An 11,276-nucleotide genomic window follows, 5' to 3' on the forward strand; every position below is an offset into this window, starting at 1 on the left:
CCGCGATCCAACTCGTTGTGGTTGCCACGGTGCTTGATTCGGTGGCCTCATGTTTCTTGTCATGACGCATCCGTACGTATTCCATAGTTTTCGGTAGTCTAAAGCTAGCAGCCACAGAGGGCTGTGCCGATAGAGAGGTGTCATACGAATAACACTAATGAAATCGGCTGATCAGATTTATATATAACCAGTGAGGCTGCTATTGCAAGTCCGTTCTAAACTTTGCCAGCAGCCTCGTCACTTTCAATCCACCAACCCACTAACAGAAACGAAAAAGTTTGAGAGAGAGAAGAAATTAGTTTGAACAGAGGTGACGCTAGAGGCAGACTGGCTCGCGGCATGTATTCTCTCCCAAGCGTTCGTGGGGATCTTACGAGAATTTTTTTTTCGTCGCGGAGACAATGATGAGGAACTAAAATCCGACGGAGAATTCTTTCGTTGTTATCTCTAGTACCTTGCAAGATTGATGAGCTCGTTGTAATCAATCGGGCGAGAGATCTGGGCACGAGAGATCCTCGGATCGGCAGGCACAGTGTCTGAAAGAGATAAAAGAAAGGTTACCTTACCTAACACAGTCTGCACCCAAACGGCTAGTAGACTTGTGACACAGAAATAAAGAGAGACCCGTCACTTTCGAGCATTTTGTTTCTTCAATCTAGCAGCCGCGCGCAACATTTCCGAGTAACAAGGAGAGAGCCAAAGGTTCCACGTTTCTTTTCTTTTTGAGCATTTTACGTTGTCCTTTTGCTTAAAGACGGCAGCCAGGCTGCTATTGCTGCAAGTTGAGCCTCAGCAGATGGGGTCGCCCCTAACGCTACAGAGTGTATAGTAATCCCATCTTTCGTGTCAGTATCCGGTATCCAAATCATCATCGGTGTAGTTTGGAGAGCGTTGCCAGAGAAAGAATCGTTCGTGCAAGCACACAAAAACTCTACCAAAGCTTCCTGCCGAAAGTACAAACAATGGGACCATAAGAGGATTAACATTTACGTATATGCTATCAGAGAAATAGTCATTTTCAATTTTAATTTAATCCAGAAAACTAGAGTGATGTATGCGACGACATGTATGTACATATGTGTATCACTACTCACATAGACAGTAAAAAACAGTAACATATGTACAAATACGAAGAACAAAGTGTATCCCACGGAGGGACCGATGCTCCATGCATCAGTGGCTTCATTCACACGAGACATCTCGTGTGTATATTCAGTGTAGTCATACGCAGTCGATGCAGGCAGATGTACGCAGTGTAGTCTCACGAACGACGTCGATGACGAAGAATTGGATTAGCGTTAGTCGAGCTTAGGAGTGAGCAGTCACAAGTACGCTCCCAAAAAACCTAATCGCCCCACACCTGTGCAAGTGTAGCTCTGCGGACGGCGATTTGGGAAGCCTGCTCTCTCACTCTGTATGCTCGCATAAGGTGGGACGGGAATGTGCGGTGTGCAACTCGTCTGAGAATCTGTTCTCGTGTAACCAGAAGCAGTCTCACATCCTCCGTATTTGTACACACGCAGAGGGATGCGAATAGACAGTAACAGTCGTCATCAGAGCTACCGTTACAGCCAGCCAGAAACTGACACCATCAGAGACGTCTATTACTAGCCGACAACTATTACAGTTCGTCCGTTACTAGCTATAACTAAGAAAACAGTCAGTAACGAACGACAGTAATTGACGGTCATCACTCTAGGCGAAATGGCAACCGTTAGAAAGAAATATTCGAACCAAGGTTCAATCTACCACGACCACGACCTCGGTCCGGTCCGACCAGCGGTATATATCCTATCTTTCGGTGTAGCTTCAAATAGCGTCAGAGGATCCTTGTAGAGGTCGTGATAGCTTCATCTCTCCAAATGCTGTAGCACACGGTTTGGAGAGCGTTGCGAGAGTAAGAATCGTCCGTGCAAGCACACAAGGCCATGTTTGTTTCGTTGTAATTGAATTCTATTTTAATAATTATAATTTAGACAAAACTAATTAAGTTCATATATTTATATATGTAATATATTTGTATATTATCTTAAATCATATGAGAGATATAGTTATATACTATATTTATGTTATAGCGAAGCAAGTATAAGAGTGTGTTATAAGTTGTACATCGGAAAAATAGCATGTGAATCTATAGAATCAATTTCCATCTCTCACACCATGAATTCCTCAAAATAAAAGGAAACAAACAGCATCTAACAATAGCATATTCTATTACATTCCACAAGGCTTATATGATAACTTTAGAAAGTGGTGGAATATCACATTCTAAAAAAATAGCATATTTTATTAGTTAGATTATAATTCCTCAAAATAAAAGGAAACAAACAGGATCTAACAAAGCTTCCTGCCGAGAGTACAAACAATGGGACCATAAGAGGATTAACATTTATGTATATGCCTGCGTCGGAAGGATCTATTGTCTAGGATTGCCTCATCGGTGCTTTTGTTTGAGACCACAACTCATGTCTGCTCTGAAAGGAGCCTCGGCAAACCACAGCGCAATTCTCTCAGTTGAAGCAAAATTGCGACCAGGTACAGGTGGTCGCAAGACCTTTACAACGAGGAGGGTGCAGGGTGCCCGCCCCAACGTCGCGGGCCTATGGGCCTGTTTGGTAGCATGGTTAGCTTCTGACATGGGTAGCCTCTGGAGACAGACTGATCTTGGACTGGCTCGATGTAGTGACCGAGGTTTGTTTGATTGTACTTGTTAGGCCATGTTCATTTCTTCCGGGAACCACCCCGAAATCCTTCCTGGTGATCAAAAGTTATATAAATTATACCAGCAATCCAGCTAGGATTCGTTCTAGGCCAACGGACCCTTAGGTGTATGCAAGGGAGAATGGAGTAACAGATGGAATTCAGGGTTGGAACGCAAGGGATAAGGACACAATTGGACTGAGGAGTTGTCGTCGTCATTGTGGCTGGTTGAGCGCCTACCCACGATGACCGAGGTAATCTTGCCCTTCTCAGGGAGATTCTTATTCCTCCATGATCCTAATACAAATTGTCCAATGAACTTTAACAAGGAAAAGTGATCCACTAATTTAGGAAAACCACTAACAACTAACAAACTGTCACCTTCAAAGAATACCTTGGCCGTCAAAGTTGTTGTATATGAATGACCAATTGGTATAAAGTGATCAAAATTTGAAAACCAGTCAAATACCGTTAAGATAATAGACTTGTCACCGGCTCTGGGAAAGCCCTCCACAAAATCCAGGGAGTGATCACTCCAAATGCCTGAAGGGAATGGCAAAGGTTGAAGGAGGCCATCAGGGTGCAAGTGCTTGGACTTGTTGCACTAACAAACTGTGTAAAAGGGAAATAGGCTTACACCTTTTTCTATATGAATTTTGGTGGTTGAATTGCCCAACACAAATTAATTGGACTAACTAGTTTGCTCTAGACTATGAGTTCTACAGGTGCCAAAAGTTTAACACAAACCAATAAAAAGTCCAAGAAAGTGTTCAAAACAAAGGAGCAAAGTTAAACCGAAGGCAGCCCTGGTCTGGAGCACCGGACTGTCCGGTGCACCACCGGACAGTATCCGGTGCACCACGGAGCTCAACTCCAAACTCGGTAGCTTTGGGAATTTGGGGGGCCGCTCTGCTATAATTCACCGGACTGTCCGGTGCACCAAGCGGAGCAACGGCTCCAAGCGCCAACGGTCGTCTGCAACGGTACAGGAACAGTGAACAGTGTTCACTGCGCGCGCAGAAGTCAGAGCATGCGTCAGAAGGCGCACCGGACAGTGAATAGTGACTGTCTGATGCACCACCGGACTGTCCGGTGGCCCACTTGTCAGAAGCTATAAATATCTCCAACCACCACACTTCAATGCATCCAAGTTTTCAGTCTTCAAACCTCATACAAGAGCTCTAGACTTCATTCAAAGACACAAACAAGAGATCAAATCCTCTCCCAAATCCAAAGATCATTCCAATCAAATAGTGACTAGTGAGAGAGACAAATTGTGTTCATTTGAGTTCTTACGCTTGGATTGCTTTTCTTCTTCCTTTTTTCTTGTTTCCAACTCAATTGTAATCAAGGCAAGAGACACCAATTGTGTGGTGGTCCTTGTGGGGACTTAGTATCCCGATTGATTGAGAAGAGAAGCTCACTTGGTCTAGGTGACCGTTTGAGAGAGGGAAAGGGTTGAAATAGACCCGGTCTTTGTGACCACCTCAACGGGGAGTAGGTTTGCAAGAACCGAACCTCGGTAAAAATAAATCACCGTGTCATCTGCCTTATTTGCTTGTGATTTGTTTTCGCCCTCTCTTTCGGACTTCAATTTAATTCTAACGCTAACCCCGGCTTGTAGTGTGTGCTTAAGTTTATAAATTTCAGATTTAACTATTCACCCCCCTCTAAGCGACTTTCACTGTGCAGCCCCTAATAAACTCATGCACTCATTGTGAGGCCTACGAGCTATAGAAGGATGACCTCCGTCGATGAGCGTCTTCTGCACTCCTTCATGACTAGTCCCATGTGTGTCTGCCAATAATAGGGGCCACATAGTTGATGTATCAGGGTTAAATAACTTGCCTTTAAACAGAAGCAGTCCATCCACTTTCGACTGACCCTCCTTTGTTGTACCGACCTACAATTAAGCTCTCAAGGCCATCACCTGTTCATTGGTCGTTGCTTGTTCTCGGTGTTGATCCGAAAAAGAGAATACCAGTGTGGAAATGTTGTGCAGTTCTTCGCCTCCCTCATCCCACCATGACAGAAGCAATCCACACAGCCTATCCTCGTCGAACGTGCGCATCTAGTGAAAGTACATTTCACACATGTTGAGCCATAGAAGCGGGTTTGATTTGCCCCCACGAGGAAACACTCTTCCTTCACGGACTCGAGGGCCACCGTCGGGTAAACGATCATCGGGTCCCTATAGCCCACTAGTCAATAGAAGGACAAGGAAAGGTTAGACCTAGAAGGACCTGCCCCTGGATAAGTCCCGAGGTGCCGAGCCTAGGGACAGTTGAGGCGGAGCCGGAAGGGGTCGGGTGGATCGAGAGGAAGCCACTCGTGTGGATTCCATGCCTGACCCAAGACAGACCCGCCTTAAGTGATCGACCGCATTAACTGCACCTAGCATTGAGCCACATAGGGAGAGTCAGTTCACCTTCCACTCATGACCTAAGGGCCCTTAGGCTTGTGGCCTACTCATGACTTATTGAGCCTGGGTCTAAGTGCATTGGCCATCTATAGGCCCTGCAACCTGACGTCTGACGAGCCGTACCGAGACCCAGGCTACGGCGGCTAGAGGTTGGCATGGCACAATGACGATAATGATGGTGTTGGAGCTCTTCATCGCCCACGCTGCCCACCAAAAAGAGCGCGACCCGGGAATCCTAGACGACCAAGGCACATACGGGCAAATACAACTTTACTAAGGAAGAACGCCCCATTTTACCTTGGCGAAGTAACTCGTTCCCAGGGAAGCTACTGGTAGCCTATCCCCACCTTGGCCTATAAAAGCAAGAGGTCGGCCAGACGTGAAGAGATATGCATACACGCACATGAGATGCGCATACACATACGGACGGATGACCACACCAGAAGACCTGGAGGACCACGGATGTCGAAGCCAAGGAGTGAACCACCACGATGCCCAAGGCTTAGTTGAGAACATCCAACATGTAGTCCTTAGGTTTAGCCACGCATAAGAGACTTGGGAGCTCCTCCCTCTCTCTCGTCCACTTGTAACCCCTACTACGAGCTTTGAGCAATAAGATGTTGGTCGTGTGAGTCACCGAAGACGGGATGTATGGATGTTCTGCCCGAACCAGTATAAATCTTGCGCCCACTGAGCACACCATCTGGACCATGGAACGTGCACTAACAAATTTACTTGTCGGAGCTAGTTAGAAACACTGACAGCTACGCGCGCTAGGTAGGGCCCTTGAGCGTTCCCGACAAGTTCTTCAGGCTCCGGATGATCAACTGCGACGTAGTTTGGGCGCCCGGAATGACCATTCGTTTCGGAAGCCTCGGCTTCGTCCACGACAACGAGGGAACAATGATTAGAGCCCCGAAAGCCCCATCCCCTCGATGAAAGACTTGACCAATGTCGCTATGGGCCCTGGAGGCCTCTAGCTCAACTCCCATTAGGGACACAACAGACGGGGTACACGACAGAGACTGTTTGTGCTGAATTTGTGGGAATGGTGGACCCCATCAGGGATTCATTCCGTGACCTCCTCCTGACAGGGTCAGAACACGAACATAGCTCTCCGTCCGGAGGAGCAGGTCGCGACCCGGCTTAGGAGTGCTTCATAGCCGGCACCCCGAAAAACTGCTCCCCGCTCACAGGAAGCCCTAAGGTAACCCCCTGCTAGCGTCACGATGCGTGTGGTGGTGGCTAGTCTACCGCGGCTCGACGTACCCTGCCAAAAGCCGCTGCTAGGATCGAGTCCTTCCCAAAGCAGTCATTGCCCCTCGACCAGTAGGCGAGGGACGCCACGACAACGGTTGGGACAACCCCGACAAGATGTTGGAAAAGTAGCTGAGGTGAGGCTCCTAGAATTGGTTGAGCTTAGTACAACCACGTCTAGGGCTGAATATCAAGCTAGCTCGACTCGACTCGTTTATGAGCTCGAGTTGGCTTATTTAGCTCGCGAGATACAACATAAAAAACAATATATATAATCAATTTATAGTTGATTTCAAACCAATTTAACAATAAAAAATTATAATTATACTCATAGTTTCACAAACCATATTACTCATCAATTTACAATTCAAAATTTACACACATGTTCATTATTTTAAGCCACAAAAATGTGATAGTTTGTTTAGCTCGTGAGAACTAGCGGCTCGTTAATAAAACTGAGTGAGCCCACGAGCTATAATTATTTAGTTTCGAGCACCCTACGAGCTATAATTATTTGGTTTCGTGCACCCTAACCGCGCCCCACGACTGGAGTTAGGCTGGTGCCAGTGCGGGCGGCAGCGCGGGCGAGAAGAGGCCGATGCCGCCCGCGCACGGGCGATAGGCGGGCGAGAGGCCGGCGCCGGGCGATGGCGCTGGCGCCCGGCGAGAGCGGGCGATATCGCCTCGCTCTCGCCCGCGCTGGAGCGCCCGTCCGGGCGAGAGGCGGGCGAGAGGGAGGCGAGGCACTGGCGGGGCGAGAGCGCGGGCGAGAGCGACGTGGCGCGATCTGATTGGTCCACGTGTCGCGATCTGATTGGTCCACGTGTGCTAGCTGTTGCAACTAGCCGTTTTTGACCGTTTGGAGTCCAAAAAATTCGAAAAAAATTGCAAAAAATCACAAATTTCATCCCCAATCCCTCTATATATACCCCTACCCGGGTGGAGCTCATTCCACACACCATTCCATCTCATTTTTCTCTTCCAAACTCCCCTTTCTTCACACAATGTCGGGTTGGTCCCCAGATTTTAATTATCATGTCATTTTATTTTAATTATTATGTACTTTGTAATTTTTAATTCAATAAAAAATATTATGTTGTGTGTTTTCTGAGCGTTGAAATAAATCCGCGTGAATTACTTAATTCTGAAATAGAAAAGCTGACGTGGCTATAGCCTGAGGCTGTAGCCTGCTGCAGCCTGTGCACTGGAGCAGCAGGGGCGAGAGTGGAGGCGAGAGCTGACGTGGCAGGGGCAAGAGGGAGGCGGTGCACTGGACTCAGCCTTAGCAGTGGCCAGTGAACACTGAGCAGAGCACACTGGCAATGATATGGCATCGATGTCGGCGCCTCGACGGCAATTGTAAAAAAAAAAATATTGATGCCGCGCCAACCCCTGGTCGTTGGTCAAAACCAAGCAACTGCTCACGCGCTTCGGCGCTTCCCGTGGGCAACGGCGGCGGAGGAGAATTCGAAGCAGCGCTCTTGGCAAGGCGATCCGCCGCCACCCATCTTTATCCAGCAAGTTTTAATAATTATTAGATTAGATATATAAAGGGTGTGTAATATTGAGATGCCAAAAAATTATTAATAAAATTAGCTAACTAACAAATAGCTATCTAACTATTAACTAATTTATTAAAAATATTTAATAGTGAACTATTAGCTAGAATGTTTAAATGTGTCAACTAATTTTAGTCCCTAACTATTATCCACTCATTATTAGATATCCAATAATAAAAATCAAATTTACCCGCATGCACGAGTCCGAGTCAGCCACAACTAGGACGGACTCCGGAGGGGACCGAGGCTTATAAATACAGCTCCCAGACAGACCCACCGATCCTCCCAAGGTCGCGTTCCATCGATTCTCCACGAGCGGATAGCGGCGTACAGATCTTTTCGTGCTCGTCTTCGCGTCGGTGTGGCTGGCCCGTGACTGTGAGAAGTCAAAATCTCACAGCATATTGATTGGGCTGATTCCGTGGGAGGGAATCGGGGATCTGGCATTCTCGCGCCCAAAAGGTCGCAGCTTTCTTTCGTGTCGCCAGCCGGTGCGCGGTCGACGCAGAGCGCGTGGAGGGTGTCCCGCTAGTAGCTCCTCGACGACGACGGTGACGGGAGGCCGGGGGTTGACCATGGTGGCGGCGGCGGACCTGGAGGCGGCGGAGCGGGTGGTGGCGGAGCTCCGCGAGGCGTGCGCGGCGCGGCTCGACGAGGTGGCGGCGGCGATGGAGGCGGAGATGCGCGCCGGACTGCGCGAGGAGGGCGGCAGCAAGATCAAGATGATCGTCTCCTTCGTCGACAACCTCCCCACGGGGTAATCTCTTCTAGCTGGTTTCATTTCATCATCCCCCCATATCGATAGAACGCGTGTCCGCCCGCGTGTTGGCGTGAACCTCGCGCGGCGGCACGTGGTGTCCAGCTGCCTGCCCTCCAGTCCTGGGAGCAGTTGGACTCGGAGTGCCAGCGCACAGTGCGCCCGTCCCTTTTGTTTCCGTTTGTTTTATTCCCCCACTTGATAATGGACAAAACATCCAACCTGAAATTTTGGCACGGTTTAGCCGCAAACAGGAAATTTATTTTTGGCAAATAAGCACGCGCAATTCATGATGTGCCATGCAGTGTTCTTTGCTGCTCAGCAGTTGAACAGCCACCAGTTGTGTGGTGCCAGCTGCCATCGAATACTAGCCTCGAGTGATCTGTTGCTCCGGCTGTCACAACTCACAACCGTGTGTGCTCTGCTGTCGTGAATCTCTCTGATCACACGTTTTTACTGTGCAAAAAAATTAAAAAAAAAACAGGAACGAAGAGGGCGTCTTCTACGCCTTGGACCTTGGCGGAACGAACTTCCGCGTGCTGCGCGTGCAGCTCGCCGGGAAAGACAGGCGTGTGGCCAAGCGAGACTCCAAGGAGGTGTCCATCCCTCCTCACCTCATGTCAGGCAACGCGTCGGTGAGTAGCGCGCATTTTCCATCTGTTGTGCTCATCCTCATATCCATGGTGTCGAGTGCTGAATCCTCCTTTCAGGAGCTGTTTGGCTTCATCGCCTCGGCGCTAGCCAAGTACGTCGCCGCGGCGGGCGAAGGGGACGGCAGGCAGAGAGAGCTCGGGTTCACCTTCTCTTTCCCCGTGCGCCAGACGTCGATCGCGTCAGGCACGCTCATCAAGTGGACCAAGGCGTTTTCGGTCGACGACGCTGTATGTAGAGTTGTAGTTGTAGACTATCCGTTGATCGTTCCATTTCGTGGCTGTGTGGACTCTAGACAGACGTATTTATAAATACCGTTTCTGAAACTATTCAGGTTGGTGAGGATGTCGTCGCCGAGCTGCAGACGGCCATGGAGAAGCAAGGCGTCGACATGCGTGTGGCGGCACTGGTTAGTCTATTGATCCGGCTGTAATAAGAATTCTCATACAAACAGCTAGCACGTACGGGTCGTTGACAATTTACCTTGTCATTCATATATATGCCTCAGATCAACGATACGGTCGGGACGCTGGCTGCGGGCCGGTACAACGATGAGGACGTCGTCGTCGGTGTGATACTAGGCACTGGCTCCAACGCCGCGTACGTCGAAGAGGCCAGTGCCATACCCAAGCTCAAGCTGGAGGGCGGCGAATTGCCCAAGTCAGGGAACATGGTGATAAACACAGAATGGGGTAACTTCTACTCGCCCTGCCTCCCCATCACGGAGTATGACCAGGCCTTGGATGAGGAGAGCTTAAACCCAGGGGAGCAGGTAGGGACGATGATTCTCTCTTGTTCATGCATGTTAATAATACTATAAAACCTTCGAGCTTACACGGTTTATATTAACCGCTGTTTTCAGATCTTCGAGAAGCTGGTTTCGGGCATGTATCTCGGCGAGATTGTGAGGCGGGTGCTGCTTAAAATCGCGTCGCAGTCTTCCATCTTGGGCGATGTCAGCCACACGAACCTCAAAACTCGCTTCAGTCTTAGGTATTTTTATGTCTCTCTTTTATTTCGAGAGTTGCCTGTTCCATATGGAAAAAAAAAACGAGAGTTAATGCTGATCAAACAGACGTTGCTGCTGCGTTTGGCATTCAGGACTCCGGACATCTCCGCGATGCACCATGACGGCACGCCTGACCTGAGAGTCGTGGCGGAGAAGCTGGCCGACAACCTCAGGGTCAGGGACACGTCCTTGGACACGAGGAAGATGGTGGTCGAGATCTGCGACATCGTCACCGGGAGGTCTGCCCGGCTGGCCGCGGCGGGGATCGTCGGGATTCTCAGGAAGATCGGTCGAGCGGCGCCAGGCGACGAGCGCCGGTCGGTCGTCGCCATCGACGGCGGCCTGTTCGAGCACTACGCCGAGTTCAGGAAGCGCCTGGAGGCCACGCTGGTGGAGCTGCTCGGGGAGGAGGCGTCTAGGCTGGTGGAGGTCAAGCTCACCAAGGACGGGTCTGGCCTCGGAGCCGCCCTCATTGCAGCTGCCCACTCGCAGTACTGAACGCCCAACGGCCGTGTGTGTCGGTGTGCAACTCGTGCTGAATTCCTGTACGTTTTCAAGAACAAGTTTGCTCGGAATCTGCCAACAAGCAAGTGCTCTAATGGAAAGTTGCTATGCGGAATCCTAGTGAGTTCAGGGTTTCCAATGTTTTTTTTTTTCTAGAGGGATGGGGGATGTGACTTCAGCTTTCCAGGCAGTTGAGACTTAATTGAGATGGAGCAGCTGTGCCTCTGGTTCATTTCCCGAAAGGCTCCAGGAGAGAGGCCCAGCGGTCCAAAACAAAATGATATAAGCTCCACTTTGTTTTAATTCGAGATTAGGCAAACTAAAGATATTCTCAGGGCAATAACAATTCAGACTCAATGAAGTCTCCATGTTAATCATCACTAGATGCGATAGAAAAAATAACTGAAGTTTTCAAAG

At 49.1% G+C, this 11,276-nt stretch overlaps 1 protein-coding gene across 1 annotated transcript; it reads left to right on the plus strand.

The window, feature by feature from the left end:
• The first annotated feature begins 8,242 nt into the window (after positions 1 to 8,242).
• LOC100283735 (hexokinase-1) lies at positions 8,243 to 10,974 on the plus strand. Its single transcript, NM_001369883.1, has 7 exons — positions 8,243 to 8,695; positions 9,180 to 9,330; positions 9,406 to 9,576; positions 9,681 to 9,755; positions 9,855 to 10,118; positions 10,209 to 10,339; positions 10,448 to 10,974. The coding sequence occupies exons 1-7, from the start codon at positions 8,514 to 8,516 to the stop codon at positions 10,851 to 10,853; spliced, it is 1,380 nt and encodes a 459-aa protein (NP_001356812.1). The 5' UTR covers positions 8,243 to 8,513; the 3' UTR covers positions 10,854 to 10,974.
• Positions 10,975 to 11,276: the final 302 nt, after the last annotated feature.

Source organism: Zea mays, chromosome 6, assembly GCF_902167145.1.
Source record: "Zea mays cultivar B73 chromosome 6, Zm-B73-REFERENCE-NAM-5.0, whole genome shotgun sequence".
In the NCBI taxonomy this organism is placed as follows: Eukaryota; Viridiplantae; Streptophyta; class Magnoliopsida; order Poales; family Poaceae; genus Zea; species Zea mays.